At 43.0% G+C, this 20582-nt stretch overlaps 1 protein-coding gene across 1 annotated transcript in view; it reads right to left on the reverse strand.

Annotated features, from left to right (window-relative positions):
• pdgfc (platelet derived growth factor c) overlaps positions 1 to 10844 on the reverse strand; it is a 70372-nt gene extending 59528 nt beyond the window's left edge. The window contains exon 1 of the mRNA XM_072663893.1: positions 9963 to 10844. Coding sequence (XP_072519994.1) covers positions 9963 to 10071 — 109 coding nt within the window. The 5' untranslated portion in view covers positions 10072 to 10844. The remainder of the gene's footprint in view (positions 1 to 9962) is intronic.
• Between the last annotated feature and the right edge of the window lie 9738 nt (positions 10845 to 20582).

The following is a 20582-nucleotide window of genomic DNA, read 5'->3' on the forward strand; positions in this document are numbered from 1 at the left end:
GCCCCTAACACATGTGTGTGTGTGAGTGTGTGTTCACTACCAGATGGGTTAAATGCGGAGGACACATTTCGCTGTACACTGTACAGTGACAAATACGTGCACCTTTGCACCTTTACAGCACTCAATGAACACTACTACTATGTAGAACCTCAACAAACACTCCACTAGAATAGGAGATATTAGTCCATACACACCTCAATAAACACTCCTATACACTAGAATAGGAGATATTAGTCCATAAACCCCTCAATAAACACTCCTATACACTAGAATAGGAGATATTAGTCTATAAACACCTCAATAAACACTCCTATACACTAGAATAGGAGATATTAGTCCATACACACCTCAATAAACACTCCTATACACTAGAATAGGAGATATTAGTCCATACACACCTCAATAAACACTCCTATACACTAGAATAGGAGATATTAGTCCATAAACACCTCAATAAACACTCTTATACACTAGAATAGGAGATATTAGTCCATACACACCTCAATAAACACTCCTATACACTAGAATAGGAGATATTAGTCCATACACACCTCAATAAACACTCCTATACACTAGAATAGGAGATATTAGTCCATACACACCTCAATAAACACTCCTATACACTAGAATAGGAGATATTAGTCCATACACACCTCAATAAACACTCCTATACACTAGAATAGGAGATATTAGTCTATAAACTTTAGCGAAGACTATTATACAAATTGTAGAATATTACTAATTTGTAAAAATAACTTTATATTTAACTAATATTTATTTATTGAAACACCAAAACTCTGAATGTCCCTAAAGAAGAACTGCCACAGTGAGTGAAACAGGACAGCGAGCCGAGCAGCAGAGCAGCAGAGCCGACTGAGTTTTTAACAAATTTAGAGCACTGCTCTAAAGACAACATTGAATTTGGTGCTGCTGGCAGGAACGGCCGGTCTGGGTTAAAAATGGCAGAGACGCCCGTCTGAAAGCTGTCAGGGCTTTGATGGATGACGGGTGTGAAGAACAGTATAAAGGTGTCAAGGTGAAGGAAGTGCTGTCGTCTGGGGAGCGGCTGACGGGTATTTATGGAGTCAGGTAAGTACGACCTGAGGGCTCGCTACTCCAGCTTCTCCATACCAAACAGCAAAGGACGTCCGATGGGCCTGTTTCACGGGCAAGGCTGTGTTTTTATATGACATATATATATATATATATATGGAAATTTAATGAAATATTACACATTTTTGCTGCTTAATGCGATAGAGAAAATTTCACACTGTTCTCAGTCTGCATTATTAATATCATGACATGCTGGATCAGTCTGCTGGAATGTGGTGAATATCATCATAGATATATTATATATTAATATTAAATAAAACATTATTTAATTATGTTTATATATATATATATAATATCATTAAATAATGGTATATTTAGTATATATATATACATATATATATATATATATATATATATATATATATATATATCATTATTTAATTATGCTCATTGTTACAATATCTTTGGAGATGTTCTAATGAACACAGTGATGGAGAACCACGACTTTCTGTAGGAATGTTATAAGTGTCTGTTTTAATATATATATTTTAATGAGCTAATAAACACTTTTTACTCTAAATTGCACAGCGGACTAATGCTAAAAACGCACAAGCATTTCACATCTGAGGGAGTAAGCATGCATATGTACCTCACATATACTGATAAACAAACAACAGCAGCTTCACACCCATCAGGTGTGGAACCTCTGCACTGTTGTATAATGTGCTTCTCACTGGAGATCTATCAAATGGTCAAATATCTCGCTTTCAGCAGAGCAGCCTGGACTCAGAACCGCTCTACAGGGGCACTTCCACAACCTGCGGCTAAGCTAAGACACGGTCGCTTATCACAACATATAATCTTGCAGCGTGACCAGTCACCAAGAGGAAACAGTTCTGCAAGATTACAGGCTTTCAGCCTCATTTCTATTTTTCTTTATCTCTCATTTCACAGAGCAGCTCGAAGAGCCCGGGCGAAAGGTCTTCCCTCGCTGATTCTGGGGGTTTGGCGTGTCACTCTAAACCCGTCATTATCTCAGAGGAACTCTTGCCCTTTGCGGATCAAAGAGATTCAAACAGATGTCCGGATCAATCAAATGGCAAGCGTGGACAAAGACTAATGTTACTGATCTTAAAGCAAGCTGGGCTTAGAGCACATGTTACAACTGACCCTGGATTAAAGGATTTAGACTAATTGATGATTGAGAGCCAAATTAACAACTGCGTACTGTTCTTCAGCTCGGCGGAACGGTAACTTTATAGAAGAAATATGCTCTTGAAATTTATTTCATTTATTAACTTTAAAAGCGTAACAGGCAGGCTTGTTTGGTGGTCACCATGAAATTGGAAGGCCTGAGTTTTATAGATTTTTGTATATAATTAAAATAACTACATATAAATAATGTTTGTAGTATATAAGAGTATATTTACAGTGGATATTTAGATAGTACCAATGAAAACATTAAAATATATATTATAAATGTAAGTTTTAGTTCAATAATGTACTAGTTATACATCTAATTACAAGAATTTGTGGTCAAGGTGTCTGCCTTAAGATTTAATCACCAAAAACCTTTATTATCATTCTTGATGTTCTGCAGTTTTCCCAAGACCCCACTAAGCAGTAGAATGTGTGAAAAGATGATAATATAATGATTTTATATTATTGAAAACATCAAATCAAAGTTTTGAATGGTGAGTCCAAACTTTTGAACTTCACTGTATATAAAAAAAAATGAGTTATGAGTATTTGCAGGTAGATCACAAATGTAAACAGAGAATTCAGAGTGGTTTGGTTTGGTGTAAGTCAGAATGGTCCACGGCGGAGGTGAATGGCAGCAGACGTCTGGAAAGTTTAAGCTTCTAAAAGCTTAAAGTTATTGCACCAAATCTATTAAGGTTATTAATACACCTTAGTCTGATGCCTCAGGCTCTGTTTCACGTTGTTGTAAGGCGGGGTGTAGTTCGGCCAAAAATAGTCTCCAAAAAAAACTTTTCATTTTCATATTTTTCACGTTTACCGATCCTAATATTCCCGATAAACCTCAGAAGACACGTGTAGCTTCACTAGTGGGTTTGGATAGCAAATTAAAATGTCTGTGTGCCTGGTACCATTCACCACCACTACAAACGAATCAGGATGGGCACGTTTCACAACAAGCCCCCCGCTAATCTCACACACTGAATTATGCACAAATTTTCTCCAATATTTCTCCAATTCCCCTTTAAAAGTTGATGGATGTGAGGAAAATAAATAAACTGCATCTGAAAGCGGGAGACGGGACGGATGAGGAGACCAATCAGAATCAAAGCACTGACCCAGTTCCTTAAAGGAACTGCACTCCTGCACCCAAGCCCCTTCAGCCCGGGGTCCTGTTACGGAGAGGTATGTGTGCGATCGCGGGCCGACATGGCAAACGTCAGGCAGGCACCGACTTGCTCTACTGCTGAAACTGTCCCACTGCCAGAGTGTCCTGGACACAGTTACCCTGTAATCTCCAGCCCTCGACGGGTTCCTACAGCCAGAGATTCGCCTTCAGACGATCACGTGTGTTTGTGCTGTGTGTATATTTAATGCTCTCAGTGTGCCAGGGGTTCTTTTTCGCTCCCGGGAGACCTGAGCGACTCCGCTTTTGCTCCCTTTTCAGCTTTAGAAATGCGACTTTGAATTGGCAGGGCTCCGGGTGTCGACTGACAGCTAGCTTCAGTGCCTACAGGACTGCAGCCAGAAGCGCTTGGTGTAAAAAAAAAAAAAAAAGAGGGTCAGGGCAACTCTTGCTTTAACAGGGAGTCATTTGTCCCAGTTGTGTGTGTGTGATAGTGTGTGTTAGTGTGTGTGCTCTAAAAAACCTTGTTTCATTTCACAGTACTGCCGGGGTACTGAAAATCCTCTTGGCAAAGCGTCCTGCTTGTTACGACGGTGGCGCAGTACATGCACAGTAGATAAAAGCTATGGAAACCACTTAACACAACACACTGGTAATGTGGAGACAGGCAGCCAAGACTGAACTCTGCCAGCCACCATACACTCCCCACTGCACCGGCCTGTAAAACACAGCTAATATGTGCGATATTACTCACAAATTGAGGTAATGTGTGCTTTAATGAACTCACTGGGCTGTTTCGGAGAGTCATGGTCATTGGCAGTAAGGCTTTCTGTAGATGTGCAATAACAGAAACATCAAGCCAGAATCAGAAACTTAAAGTAAAGGGTTCTTTGAGGGTTCTTGCAATGTTAAATGCAATGTTTCTATATAGAACCATCTCAAAGAAGGGGTTGATACTTACTTGTCTGGTTTATTGATTATTTATATTGGTGGAAAACCTTTTGTGTATGGTTCTAGATATGTAAATCTTCTAAAAAATGGATTTACAGTCTATAGAACCAAAACGGGTTCTATACTATTGTTAGGAGTCAGAAAACACTTTTCTCAGTACTATACAGACATCCTTAAAAATGTGGTTCTATATAGCTCCAAATAAGGTTCTATATACCACCGAGGGTGCATTTTCTTGCAATATCTTCACAAGTAGAGACGTTCCAATCCAATCCAGTGGATTAAGGAGACCAGTTATCAGCTACTTTAGGCCAGATCCAGGTCAGATCCTTAGTTTTTACCGCTGTGTTCTAACAGATCACCCTCCAGCATCCTGTAAGTGTCATTATCGGACGTTATTCCCAGCCTGCAGCTGTGAGGAACGTTCTCAGAAGGTAACAGAACAGTTTCGGGCTGCAGTGTGAAATTATTGTGCAGTGGAACAGGAGAACCTCAGCTGATCTCAGTGGTTCTAGAGCTTTGACTGCGTTTGAGCAGCTTTTCCTGCTTCTCTTAAAACAAATCAAGAATGGCTATGAATTTGGGGCAAACTGGGACTAAAGGGCAGAAGGCAGGAGGCAGGGTGGCGTTCTATGGAACCTCCACCTCTGGTTTGTGTTGTTAGGAGAACCGCCTGCATTTCCCAGTTAACTCCATAATGCCATATCAACCACATTCCTCTCCAGGTGATCCAGTAAATCCAGTAAATGCTGGAAATGAGGAATGCTGTTGCTAGTGGAATGCTGGTGCTGTCCTAAAGTGTACTCTGTTCTCCGCCGGTGATGCTGGAGGGAATACAACAGATTAATGAGGGATAATTTGGCTCCAATACAAAACCCCTGCAGCTGAACGCACTCTGCCATGACCAAGTGTACAGCGCTGGCAGGGAGGATCCAGCAACAGGTCTCAACAAACCAACAGTGAAATTTCAAAGGCAGAGTTTTTTCTCAGCACATCCATATTTTGACATAATAATAATAATAACAATAATAATCATAATTATTAATAATGAATAATAAATAATAATAATAATAATGTTTTTTTCATCACGATTGGGATCATGGGTTTAGCTAAATTGATTTGTAAAGGGCTGCAATATTCAAATGAGTCTGCTAACCAATCACAAAATTGGTTACAAAAAACAAATTGAATGGTTTCAATATGTTTATTATCCAACAAACTTTAACAATACTTGGTGTAAATAATGGTGCAAAGTTGGGAAGTTGTGCTTCGCTGTAGAGAAATGTACCCAGGCACGGTCACCATGACTACGACACAGATACAGCCTATATTTTATTTCCTACGCAAACCCACCAGTGAAGCTACACGAGTCTTACGAGTTTTATATGGAATGATGGTGATGATGATGATGATGATGGTGATGATGAAGATGATGGTGGTAAAATAGTGGAGAATCTCCACTAATCCAGTTTTCTTTAGGGACTACTTTCTGTAGCTGCACTACACCCTGCAGCATGTATCCCTCCACCATTTTAATGATCTGATTTTAAAAGCAGGTTCTAGAGCCGAGCTCTTCTCAGAACTCTGGTAGAACAGTGTCTCAGGCATCAGGCAGCGTCTTCATCACCATTAGGTGAAGAACTTTCTGTGAGGAGCTTTTATTATTAGAGACTCCAGCTCTGACTGGGTGAGGTTATCTAGAACCGAGTGTTTCATTGTTTTACTGTTTAACTGTTAATCTCATCCACACTGAGCAAATTATTATATATGGTTATGGGTGTCAGAGGGTTCACAGAGCTTCTTTCAACAAATACGTACATGCCGTTACGAATGTCCCCAGGGTCCCGTTTCACGCTAAAGATTGAGATCACAGCATGAGCGCAGACATACCTCAGTTCTAACTGCAGAAATCTGCCAATAAGCCCATTCACAACTCAGAACATGGGATTTTACATAACCTGCACGGACTGAATAGCCATAAGCTAAACACACTGATTTAAGCCTCTGTGTGGGCCTCATTCGTCCAACATTCCTAAACACTGAGTAAATCTGCTCCTAAAGAACACAACCTGTAGAAACGCTGACAAACCCATCAACACCTCATACTCAGAGCACATGTTAATGAAGTGTTCATCTGGAATCACTGCAGCGGATCTCACAATGATTCGATTCCAATGTGATTCCTTGCAAAATGAGTCAGTGCCTTATTAAGTATGTGATTCTTTAAAAATGATTCAATGCATTAAAACATTTTACCTCAACTTGATTATAATTCATAGAAAATAAATCTATATAAAAGTATCATGAAGTTTCACCTTGATTCAATTAAGATTCTTTAGGAAATTATTCAATGCATTGATAAATTTGACTATAATTCAATTAGGAAATGATTCAGTGCATCATTTTTTCCACCATGATTCAAATATGATTCTTAATTAAACTATCTAGTTCATACTTACTTTTTACCACAATATGATTCTTTGATAAATGATTCAATGCAATATTAAATTTCACTTTGATTCAACTGCGATTCTAAAGGAAATGATTCAATTCTGATTTGGAAAACAATTAAATGTTTATAAAATGATCCTATGACTCATGCAGTTTTCCCTACTGCTGACACAGATGTACAAATGCACAAACACAAACAGCTTGTGGTCCCTGTAGAGAAGTACTGCCAATTGGGATGAGTTGGGGAGTTGTGGATGATGAGGTGGGGTGGCGATTAATCCTCCAACATCCTGACCTCACTAACACTCTTGTCACTAAATGCAATCAAATCCTCACAGCAATGTTCCTCCAAAATCTAGTAGAAAGCCTTCTTCCCAGGACAGTAGAGACAGTTACTCCAACAAAAGCAGGATGCACTTTATTTTTTAACATTGAATGAGCAGGTGTCCCAATACTATTGTCCATATAGTGTATTGCAAAAATGTGACAATGTGCAGATGAGGATCTGGATTTGAGGCTCTATAATACGCCTAAAAAAAAGCTGACCCGTGCCTAAACAGGTCTAAAGGTTTTTGTGAGCCCTCACTTCTCCAGCTGGAAAAGTAGACCGGTCCCAAATCAACAGTTAGTGGCAGTTTCTATCAACAGCAGTAAAGAACAGCTCTGATAAGGCACGCATTGTTGAGGTGATAAAAGAGGGCTAGAGAACAAGCCTCACCTTTGAGTTGCACTTGGCAGTGTACGGCACTCATTCACCTCTATTCTTTCATTCTGTCGGTCACAGGGGAATAAGGGAGGGCAGTTAGAACCTGGTGCCCCATTCAAACCCGCCTCAGCCCTCAGCTTACTGATGGGAAAAAGCTGCGTAAGAGCTGAAGAGTCCGTTCAGTTCAATCCAGTTACTTCAGCCCTGAATGGAAGGTAAGTTGGGCTTAAAGAGAATACTTCTGATGGTCGACCAATGCCGTTCCATCTCAAACACCTAGTTTCCACCTAGAAATGAATGGGCTGCAAAACTTTTGGCACCCTTCTTACGTCACAATAACACAAATAGCAGGACTAGATACACTAGTAACACCCAATCAACCACATAATGGTACCACAGCAAACACCATATAGACACCACCAGCAACCACCAAAGCAACTGCTTAGCAACCACCTAGCCTAACCTAACACCCTGAGCAACCACTAAACAACACCACCACAACGGCTTGAGATACCAATTGACCAATCGCCTTAGCATCCACCTAGCAAGCACCTGGGATACCACTGCAGCAACCACCTAGCAGCATCTTTGCATCAAGTACCTAGAAACCAAATAGCAACACGCAACACCATAGTAACCACCTGGGATACCATAGTAGCATCATAGCAAGTAGCTAGCAACCAAATAGCAACACGCAACACCATAGTAACCACCTGGGATACCATAGTAGCATCATAGCAAGTAGCTAGCAAGCAAATAGCAATACCATAGTAACCACCTGGGATACCATAGTAGCATCATAGCAAGTAGCTAGCAACCAAATGGCAACACAATAGTAACCACCTGGGATACCATAGCAACCACCCAGCAACCGCCCAGCAGGAAGTGGGAATAAATAAACGCATCACAGTTTAGAACATTTCTGGACTTTCACGTCCAGATCATGAAGGTCCAAACATCTATAGCCTAACCCCCCAATGACCCCCCTCCCCCACTGCAGTGAGTTTTCCTTAATGCTGCAGGACATGTTGGAGGCGGAGGGTCCGTTTGTCCCCACCAACCAGTGTTTATCCAAACTGTCATCAAAGCCATGTTTGCATTTGAGTTTCTCATAAAAAAGGTGAGTTTTACAGAGTGTGTAAGCGATGGGAGTGTGTGCCGGGGAGGGGGGTGTAGAGGTGAGCACATCAGCAGCCACATGAATACACTCATTCTGCCATCAGAGAGAGGGAGCTCTCCTACGGGACACTTAAACACACACACGGATTGAGTTTAAAGCCAAAGGTAATTTCCACATCCTACCTGCCATAATGGGGCTCGGGGCGAACAAACGAGCTCATTCAGAGAGAGAGAGAGGGAGGAAGAGGGGGGAGGGGCGGGGCATAGAAAGAAGTAGAGACAGATAGAAAGATAGGCAGACAGACTGATAAATAGACAGACAGTTGAATAGCCAGGCAGACAGACAGATAGATAGACAGACAGAGAGGCAGACAGACAGCTAGATAGATACACAGACAGATAGGCAGACAGACAGATAGACAGACAGAGAGGCAGACAGACAGACAGATAGATAGAAAGAGAGGCAGACAGACAGACAGACAGACAAATAGATAGACAGACAAATAGATAGATAGATAAATAGATAGATAGACAGACAGACAGATGGACAGACAGACAGAGAGGCAGACAGAAAGACATATAGATAGATTGATAGATAGACAAAGAGGCAGACGGACAGACAGACAGCGAGGCAGACAGGCAGACAGACAGACACACAGACAGACAGATAGATAGACAGAGAGGCAGACAGACAGACAAATAGATAGATAGATAGACAGACAGACAGAGAGGCAGACAGACAGACAAATAGATAGATAGATAGACAGACAGACAGAGAGGCAGACAGACAGACAAACAGATAGATAGATAGACAGACAGACAGATAAATAGATAGATTGATAAATAGATAGACAGACAGACAGATGGACAGACAGACAGACAGAGAGGCAGACAGAAAGACATATAGATAGATTAATAGATAGACAAAGAGGCAGACGGACAGACAGACAGCGAGGCAGACAGGCAGACAGACAGACACACAGGCAGGCAGACAGAGAGGCAGACGGACGGACAGACAGACAGCTAGATAGATAGACAGAAGTGGTTGGTTTAGAGTGGAGCTGTGTTCCTGTCTCTCTGTGCCTGTCTCTCTGTACCTGTCTCTCTGTACCTGTCTCTCTGTCTCTCTGTGCCTGTCTCTCTGTCTCTCTGTGCCTGTCTCTCTGTCTCTCTGTACCTGTCTCTCTGTGCCTGTCTCTCTGTGCCTGTCTCTCTGTCTCTCTGTACCTGTCTCTCTGTACCTGTCTCTCTGTCTCTCTGTGCCTGTCTCTGTCTCTCTGTGCCTGTCTCTCGGTCTCTCTGTACCTGTCTCTCTGTGCTGGAGGCTGTGGGGAGCATGCTGAGAGCTGGACTCACCGTTGTGCTCCTTCACCTCTCCGTGCTGCAGTTTGGTGATGAGAGCGGACTCAGCCCAGCAGCTCCGCAGGAAAGACGACAGCAAGCAGAGGAGCAGAAGAGGAGGCATTTGGCTGGCGGTTAGCAGCAGAGGCTAACGCTGTGGAGAAGGTGTTGAGTCAGGTGAGCCTTCAGCCTGTCCTAACGGCACAGCTCTCCGAGTCCGGACACATGAGGAGCGAGAAAGCGCGGAGTGAAAACCTCATAGTCCCAGCAGAGGCGAGCTGAGCGCACACCTGCTCACTCTCTGGAGGTTCTGCACTTCTGTCTCACTCAGTTGAGAAAGTTCCTCCTCCACAGCCAGAACGCGCACAGAACAGCCTCAGAACCAGCCCGGAGCGCGCTGGGTGACCCGCTACCATCCAGAGGGCGACGCGGTCTTCTCGGAAAGCTCCGGAAAGCGCTTCTCTCCCGGGGTTCTCTGAGCTTCTGAGGAAAGGTGGTCCATCCGCGCGTGAGCGAGGTCAGGCATGCTTTCTAGGAATCGTGGGCAGCAGTTCAGCAGCAGTTTGAGGGGGGAACGTCGCTGGGAGCTGCAGGCTGGACGCTGGAGGAGACAGAGGGCTGAGTTTGGGGAAAGCTGAGGGAGGACTGGCCACCCAACAGGTGCTGCTCTGAAAGGAAACTCAGCAGGGAAAGAAAAAAAAGAAAGAAGGAGGAAAAAAACTCCAGGAAGGCGGAGACCTCGTATGAGCTGCTGCTCCTTCTGTGGACTGGACTTTTGGAAGTCAGTCCAGAAAGGCCATGACTTAATTACATTGTTCTACACAGGAAATGAACCAGATCCTAAACCAAACACCACGTGATCTCCAGATCACAAGAAAACTAGGTCTAATCTTGAGAAATCATCTACACTATTAAGACAAAAGTATTGGGACACCTGCTCATCCATTGTTTCTTCTGAAATCAAGGCTATTAAAGAGTTGATCCTGCTTTTGCTGGAGTAACTGTCTCTATTGTCCAGAGAAGAAGACTTTCTACTAGATTTTGGAGGGGCATTGCTGTGAGGATTTGATTGCATTCAACGACAAGAGCGTTAGTGAGGTCAGGATGTTGGATGATGATGATGATCACCACCTCACCTCATCATCCCCAACTCCCCAACTTATCCCATCCAAAAGTATTGGATGGAGCTCCACCACCATCATTCCAGAGAACACAGTTCTTCCACAAACATTTGGACATTCAGTGCATCTTTAAACAGCAACTTCTGTTGGCTTGCTTTGTTCTTTACGAATTAAGGCTGCGTTCAAGTTCTCTGCTGAAGTTTCTACTCACGATGTGTCAGTGACGTCACGTCATCCGTACTGCTCTAGTAAGCTTGAGTTTAGGCCACTCTACACTCCTCTGAGGGAAGACCTGGGCTTAATCTGGATCTGGAGACCAGTCATTAATAAGCTCCCTAGACAAGAAACTTCTAGTAACTTCAGGCTCCAGCAGATGGTGCTGCACGAGGATGATGGAGCTATAATGGGGGTATATAATGGGATATAATGGGGATTTCTGCCACTGCTGGTAGACCCGTATGACCGTAAACTTCCACACACCTGCAGATTCAGCTCCTTCCTCCACACTGTGACCTGTGGCTGCTTTTAGCCAATCATTAACTGTATCTGCTTTGCGACCCATTTTCCACACTAACTAGACCCTCATTGCACTGTACCACCTCTTCTCAATCTATGAACTCCGTCACACACCCCGCAGGCATTTATAGCCCCATCATCCTTGTGCAGGAGCCTAAAGGTATTACCACCTGTAATACTCGAGATGGCTATTTTTTTCCTGGTCATTAAAAATAATATTTTAAATGATTATTAGTGTTTCTTTCAACAGCTGTGACCACCAGGTTTGACCATTTTCTACACTGTGAAACGCAGAACAGTGCAGAAGTTAGAGGTCAGTCACATGACCCGGCTACCTCCAGCACAGTTTATGAGGCTCTCAGAACATCCCCTCTATTGTAAATGAGCTGGATTTTTGGCCACGGTTATGTCTCATGTCTTAATCATTTCCATGGCTTCATTTGGGGATTCCTTCATTGTGCTCTGAGAACAATATGTAACGTGCCTTTTGGGAAACGTCGGAGGACTCCTCAATTTGTCTTATCAAAGCGGTGGACGGCGGGCTCTCCCCCACCCTGCGCGTAAGCCATTTCCTTTCGCCGACTCAATACATCACCTCATAAAAGCCTTTTCATGTGGCTAATCTCATCTCCCTGCTGCCAATGGGTTCCTTACGTGTTCCCTTACCCCCATAGACTCCTTATGGCAGACTAAACAATCAGAGCAAGGGCACACACATTGAAGTGATTCTGCCAGACATATGATGCAATGGCAGAGCAATTTCGCTCTTAGCCCCAGACCACTACAGGAGAGTGGAGAGGGAGAGGGCGAAGAGTCCGCGAGGGTGAATCAGGGGAGTAATCCAGCTGACATCGGCACACCTCTAATGCTGAGGAGGTTTTTGGCCCAACCAACAGTGCTGTGATCTGCGCTGATGAGCAGCAAAAACACACAACGCTGTGCTTACACAAGCAGGACTTTAGCATTGTGTTAAAAAGGGTGAGCATATCTTGGAAAGAAGACACTGGGGACACACGAGCGTCCACAGCGGTTAGGATGTTGTGGCTGAGGGGCTTCAGGCAGGCCTAAGTTGCAAGATAGTGTGGCAGAGTGTGCGTTTGTGCTGGGGGGGGGGAGGGGGGAGGGGGGGGTTAAATATTAATATCAAAATATTATTAAAACCATGCAAAACTGATAGCCTATATCGCTAAATCGTCTTGTTACAGTGTCTTAAAATATCACAATAAAAAAAGCCAGTTTTAGTTTTACCACCCTGTTACATAACATTTAATAAAAGATTTAATGGCAAAAATAACAATAAACAAAATATATTAATAAATACATCCATAAAATTAAATGTCAGGTAAAGCTTTATTAATTTATTAATTTGTGTTTGTTTACATTGTGTTTTGTAGGCATTTTTAGGCTGCGGTGGGAAGAAGTTGGACCAATAGTTAATGTAGATGCAGATACATGTAGACCAGTGGTGGAGGTGAGGAGGCGGGGCTTAAACAAACAGATGTATGAATCTGCATACAGAATGTGTGGTGCCTTTTTTTGTTTGTTTTTTGTACACCATTTAGTATTCCCGGCCGGGACATCCATTTTTCACATCCCAAAAAAGAGGACATGTCCATGAAAAAGAGGACATATGTTCCCGCTAGCTAAAAACAGGCTAACATATCTAACAAGTAAATGCTCATTCATGCTCACTGTTTAGTACAGAGCCTTCTGTCCACACTCTGTCCATGCGATAGCTTTCAGATATGGCCGAAACGGAGCAGCACCACTGGAAATCGTGGGGGCAGTTCGAGAGAAACCTTTGCCTCTGAACTGCCCTCTAGTGGACGTACTGCTCAACGTCAATGCTAATTATTAATGCTAAAAGACACTCTAAAAGTATGTGGGCAGTGGCGGTTACATTTCAAACAAACATTTTCATGTTCATACATATATGAAGTATAAATGTGTTGTAATGGAAATGTAGCCTGTTAGCATGGTGCTAACTCATGCCTAAACCATCTCACAGTCTCCTGAAACGTTGCGTTGGTGTTCAGTAATGTTTAATAGACTTGCTTATGTGGTTTCCGACCCTGTCTGACTCACCGTTCTGTATAGAGCACATGCTGCATTGCTAAATTAGCCACAACTGTGAATCCTGTGGTGGGCCCGTGCTTCAGTCCACGTTTCTAGATGACGATCAGTCCTACAGTATCAGAAACCTCATAATCAAATCTGTTAGAGATTACTGGACACCTGCACAGGGTTTGAGGAGAAGGTGCGATGGTTATACATAAGGCTAAGCTTCAGTAACTATATTAAATGGTTAGCTATGCTAGTCCTATTGCTAGTGTCCTGCTTTTGTTGGTATGCCTGGCCTTCTTCTAGATTTTAAAGAAGGTTTTGAGGATTTGACTGCATTCAGTGACAAGGTCCTCAACTCTCCCCAACTCATCCCATCCAAAAGTATTGGATGGAGCTTCTCCACCATCATTCCAGAGAACACAGTTCCTCCACTGCTCCACAGCTCCTCAATGCTGGGGGGCTTTATACCCCTCTAGCCCACGCCTGGCATTAGGGTTCATATTAATATGCTACAGCAAGTCCTGTTCTATTGGCAGTACGTCTCTACAGGGACTAGACAAGCTGTGTCCAACCAGTCTAGTCAAGTTGGAAGTAGGGTCGCCACCTTTCAGAAATGAAAATAAGGGACGCCCACCACGGCTCCTCTGGGCCATGCGCACCACAGGCCTGAATGCAAAATTTTTAATCTAGCAAATCTAGGAAATCTAGCAATTTTAAATCTAGGAAATATATATATATGTATAATAATTTGCCATAATCAATTTATGTCAAAGTAATTAATTTTACATAAATAATTTGATTTGAATTTTATAACTAATGTATTTTTTTATTAACGATAATTTAATCAGTATGATTTGTTATTTAAATGGCTGTATATAATATTTATATTGGCTAATACTACTGAATATGAAATGAAATAAATGATCACCACAGATCATTCATTCCACTTTAAAAACTCAATAAAAAATCAATCCTAAAAAATCAATCAAACCTCAATAGTCTACTAAAGTAAATAAGCTATGCCCATTTTACCCAATTTGCCTTGCAATCATCTCCATTGACACTGTCCAGCCAAGGATGTGCCTCTTCCCTCTCACGCCTGTACTGGACTTCTATGGAAATACGGAACAAATTTGGTTCGAAACAGAAATTGGGGCGATTCTGTATTTTACGGGACGGGTGGCAACCCTAGTTGTAATGGAGGGGCATGGAGCACACATGGAGAGGCCCGGTTGTGTTGATGTTCTTTGAGGTGTCTCACTCTGCAGAGCTCCGGAAAGACAAAAGTAACAAAAGAATGAATGTTGCTCTACATGGACCTGCAGTGCAGAGCCTACAGAGAGGGATCTGGTGGCTGCGTCTGGTCTGTGAATTTGTGAGCCGTCTGTGGGAGAGGATCACATTCCATCCCCAAAGCCTACAGCAGATGTCAGCACCTCAGCCAGAAGGAATCTGTGTGTGTGTGTGTGTGTGTGTGTGTGTGTGTGTGTGAGCGTTTCAGAAGATTGGAATTCTCTCTCGTGTAGACACTACAGTGTTTTGTGCTTTCTTGGTGGTCCTGCGAATCACTTTGATACAAGAAAGAAAACCAGTCTGTAAACAGTGAAATTAAAACCAGGGTGGGTTTTTTTGGAGTTTAAGAAAGGAGAGGTCATCGCGCCGGGTCAGCGGCGGCGCTGTTATGCGTCCGGTCCAGAGCAAAGCACATGCATTTCAACTGAAATGGAAGCAAAGTAAACAAACAGTGCGTCGCCTCCTATCCTGCCGAATATCCATCTTGCAGAACACGACAGGTCACGTTGGGTGTGAAATGAAACGAATTCCAGGGTGGGCAGCACCGAGGCCACGCTAGGAATGTTTTCATTCGCTCGGATCTACGGTCAGCTGTTCTAATCAAGCAGCAGGACTTTAGGCCAGCTCCTTAAAGTCAAGTTTGGAAGAAAACCATGCTGGTCAGTTATGTCTGTTTTTCAGTTGTGGTAATTATGAAGTTCTGCTTGGAGGCTAGAGACACCTGGTGGTGTCCTTCATAGCTACAGTCAGGTCAAAGACCTTTCTGGCTGCTGATTTGGGAATTACTGTAAAAACTGGATGCGATGCTTCCAGGTGGAATGGAAGAGATCACAGTGCAGAGGCTTCGACTGAGTGAGATTTAATACATTAAATACATTTGTTTCCTCAAGAGAACTTTAGCCAATTATCTTTACAGTGGAGGTAAATGGAAGCGGGCGTCGGTCGCCATGACTACAACACAGATACAGCCCATAGTTTATCTCCTACCCAAACTTACCAGTGCAGCTATTACACAGTCTTCTGAGTTTTATATGGAATGATGGTGATGATGGTGATGATGATGATGATGATGATGATGGTGGTAAAATAGTGGAGAATCTGAACTAATGCAGTTCTCTTTAGGGACTACTTTCTGTAGCCACACTACACCCTGCAGCATGTATCCCTCCACCATTTTAATGATCTGGTTCTAAAAGCAGGTTCTAGAGCCGAACTCTTCTCAGAACTCTGGTAGAACCGTGTCTCAGGCATCAGGCAGCGTCTTCATCACCATTAGGTGAAGAACTTTCTGTGAGGAGCTTTTATTAGAGCTTCAGACGTCTGCTTCCCTTCACCTCCACTGTAGAACCACAGCTCTGACTGGGGGAGGTTATCTAGAACCGAACGCTTCACACTAAACCCACCAAATCAGTCTGAATGTTTATGTAGTAACAATTTTGGGCTCTCACTGTCATTTTGTTGTGATATTTAGATGTAATTATTAATTACATAACCTTGGTATAGTTCCTGGTATAGTAGGGAACACCCCACAAGACCTGTCTGATGTTTTGGAGATGTTCTGACCTCTGACCTCAGCTCTAATGGTTTTATACAGTAATGACTAATCAGACACTTACAATAACACAGCTACGGTGATTAGCCATAACATTAGAACCACCTGCCAAATGTTGAGCAGGCCCCCCTTGAGCCGCCACAACAGATCTGACCATTCAAGGCATGGACTCCACAAGACCTCTGGAGGTGTCATGGTGTGGTATCTGGTCCCAAGACTAACGTTAGCAGCAAATCCTGTCGGTTGTGAGGTGGGCGGGGCCTCCATGAGCATCAGTAAACCATAGGTGCCCATGACCCTGTTGCCAGTTCTCTGGTTGTCTTTCCTTGGAGTACTTCTGGTATGACTGACCACTGCATACCGGGAGATGTTCTGACCCTGACTCAGTCATTATCTAGAACATCACAGTCTGGTTCTGGTCAAAGTGTCTCTGGTCAAGCTTGTCCATTTTCCCTGCTTCAGCTCTTTCATCACCTTCAAGAACTGACCTTTCACTCGCTGCCCAATATATCTGCCCCTGGTCAGGAGCCACTGTAGGTGAAGATGATGTGGTTCACTGTACCAGCCAGTGGTTTACATGTTAGGGCTGACTGGTGTACATTGCATTTAGCATATTCCAGTTAGGCTTAGTCATAGCCCTTGTTAATCCTGGGTTCATCTTGAGATATTTCATTCTTTACATTAAAAATATCAGAAATTGAAGTCTCCTACACTTCCGTTCACGTCAGACTGACAGTGATCACTAGAGAACCTAATTTAATTTCTGACAAGGCAGCGCTGGATATGAGATTCGCTGGAAATCTTGATTTTTATTTGCCCATAAAGTCTGTAAAGTGGAGGGAGACTGTGCGGGATAAATGACGTCTTAAACAAGGCTCTCTTGGCAGCAGCAGTAAGCAGTGAATTACCATGACAAGCACTTTTATACTGGATCGGACCTGGACGTCTCTGCTTGGCCTTATTAATAGACTACCGATCAATCCCAGCACTGCTGCCCTCTCGCTAAATGCTTTCTGATCTGCTTTTAGTGGCTCAGGCCTGCCAGGCTCTCTTACTGTCTGGATCAGCACGCAGTGCTCAGCCCTTCTCACCAAAAGAAATCGAAAGAAAACAAAAGAAAACAAAACTGGCAGAACTATGTTAATACATATATATATATTAAGCAGATGTCAGCATAATATATATGGAAAAAAGTTTCATTCATTGTTTCTTTGGAAATCTTGCAACTCCCCAACTCATCAAAAGTATTGAATGGAGCACCATCCATCAGCTCAATGCTGGGGTGCTTTATACCCCTCTAGCCCATGCCTGGCATTAGGCAGCATGGTGCTTACAGGGTCATGATGTTGATCTGCTCCAGAGAGTCCTATTTTATTAGCAGTACTTCTTCTCTACAGGGACTAGACAAGCTGTGTGTGTATGTGTGTATGCATTTGCACATCTGTGTCAGCAACGGATGCAACTTAAAGTAGTTGAATGCATTGATTAGAAGCGGTGTCCACAAACTTTTGACATGGTAGTTGTTTGGAAAAAGTCATGGTCGTCCAGAGTTCTCCTCATGGAGTCTAGTATTATTTAGAGTTCTCCTCAGATCAACACCTGGTTTGGTGGTAAATCAGGGCTTAATGATGGTAAATCATGATGCTGCTGCTGCTGCTGATGATGGAGTTGAACACATCCTCCACGCTGTGCTGGCTGGACTGGGGGGGGGGGGGCGTCCAGGAGAAACCTGGAGGAACCAAGCTCTGTTCTTCAGACTAGCTCACCAACAAGATCTCACTACTTTCTTTCTTCAGAATGAGAAGCTCTTGTTTCTCCTTTTTACTGGATTCATGTTCAGCTGCTTTATCTGTTCTGATGAGATCTGGAGCTTCTACAGTAGAACCTCTCACTGCTGAGAGACACGATTCAGAATAATGTGCTTAAGGGGCCTAAAACCTAAATGTGGTCCTATCATTTGTGTTTCTGCCCTCAAGTCAGCTTCAGATCGTCCTCCACAGGACTGCTGCACATGTCACTCACCTATTGAGAGCTGCACTCCACCTCCGGGCGGTGGAGAAAGATTTTTTTTTTTTTGCCAAAGAGCAAAGTCCTACCTTCACTGATTTTATTCAGCTTATAAAGGAGGCATGTGTCAACACAGGGGTGTGTGGAGACTGATAGCGGAGCAGGGCCTGCATGCCAGATATAATAGTGTATTCTGTGTGCTGGAGTGATCTGACATGTTTTTGGATGGGTGCTGCGTTGTCCATCAGCTAAGTGGCTCCTCGCCAAGCTCTGAACATTTTCTAAGAACAAAGGCTGCTTTTGTCCGCCGCCGTTTAGTGCTTGATTATAGCGTTACAGCGCTCGGGCTACATATCCAGTCATTCAGTCTGATTCGGTAATTTAGTTTATGTGAGTGTGTTATTGAAACGATCGGACCCCTGCGAAGAGGAACAGGAACCCCAGGCCACCGCCGGCCAAGTTTCTGCCACAACTTGAGGAGGAGGTATAGAATGACACGTATGAACCCTGCCTCGGGCCTTTGGAGCTAAGCTACGTTCCACAGAGCTCTGAGGAGGTTCGCAAACGTCTGTGTTTTCATTCGCGTGTAACACAAACGGTACGGAGCACACGCTCCTGAAAGAGAGAACCCAAGAACAGGGTTTGGTCTTTTTTTCTTCTCTGACCTCTGTGTTGACCTCACATCTGTGACCTCACTAAAAGCTGCACTGAGAATCGCTCTCTTTACAGTGTGTCAGCTCTTTAGTAGAGGCTCTTCTGCAGTTCGTTCACTCTGTAGTGAATGAGTGTGAATGAGCGCAGTGTTCTGAACACAGCACTGCTCATCTGTTATGTCGTTTAGAATTGGTGACATCACATTAAACTGTATGACCTCATTGAGGCTGAATCAGTGACATGCCTGGAAATCTATGACCTGAAAATGTGATGTCACTAGAATATTTATCATCAGTAGAAAACAGTAACTTCCTTTATAGTCTGTGACATCACTATAATTATGTGATCTCACTCAAAATCTGTGACTTCACTTTAAATCTGTGACATGTTGAATGTGTGACATCACATAGAATCGGTGACATCGTTCAGAATCTATGATGTCACATTGAATCTGTGACATCACGTTGAATCTGTGACATCAGCAGGAATCTGTGACAATACTCAGAATCTATGACATCACTTTGAATCTGTGACAGCACTCATGGTGTCATTACTGAAGTATGTGTCATCACTAGGGATTTGACTTCACTTACAATCATTGGCCTTGGTAAGAATCTGTGACATCATTTATAACCATATCTTTTTGAACATGTGACATCACTAGGACTAAGTGACATCGCTCATGCTGTTATAATCTATGACACCACTTTGAATAAGTTACCTAGGCAGGAATCTCTGACATCACTGGTTACAAACTCTGACATCACTTAGAGTCTATGACATCATTCAGCATACAATATTGCTGGATATAATCTATGGCATTACTTAGAATATGTGATGTCAGAATGTTGTATCACTGTTTAGAGTCTATGACATCACTTGGGACATGTGCCATCACTAGGAATTTGACTTCACTTGGAAGTGTTGGCCTTGGTTAGTCTCTGTGACATCACTGAAGATATTACTGGTTGTAATCTATGACATCATGCAGAATATTTGACATCACTCAGAATATGTGACATCACTCAGAATATGTGGCATCATTTAGAATGTGTGACATCATTTAGAATGTGTGACATCACTCAGAATATGTGACATCACTTGGGACATGTGTTATTACTAGGAATCTGACTACACTTAGATTTGTTAGTCTTGGTTAGCATCTGTGACATCACTCAGTGACATCACTCAGGATATCACTGTTTACAATCTGTGACATCACTCAGTGACATCACTCAGGATATCACTGTTTACAATCTGTGACATCACTCATGATATCACTGTTTGCAATCTGTGACATCACTGACAACACACTACCTGTTATCACTAGGAATCTGGAGTTTCATTAAACATAGGGTCATACACACACACACACACACACACACACACACACACACTTTTAGTAGACCACTACTGGCAGGCATCCTG

The sequence above is a fragment of the Salminus brasiliensis genome, chromosome 19, assembly GCF_030463535.1.
Source record: "Salminus brasiliensis chromosome 19, fSalBra1.hap2, whole genome shotgun sequence".
Taxonomy (NCBI): domain Eukaryota; kingdom Metazoa; phylum Chordata; class Actinopteri; order Characiformes; family Bryconidae; genus Salminus; species Salminus brasiliensis.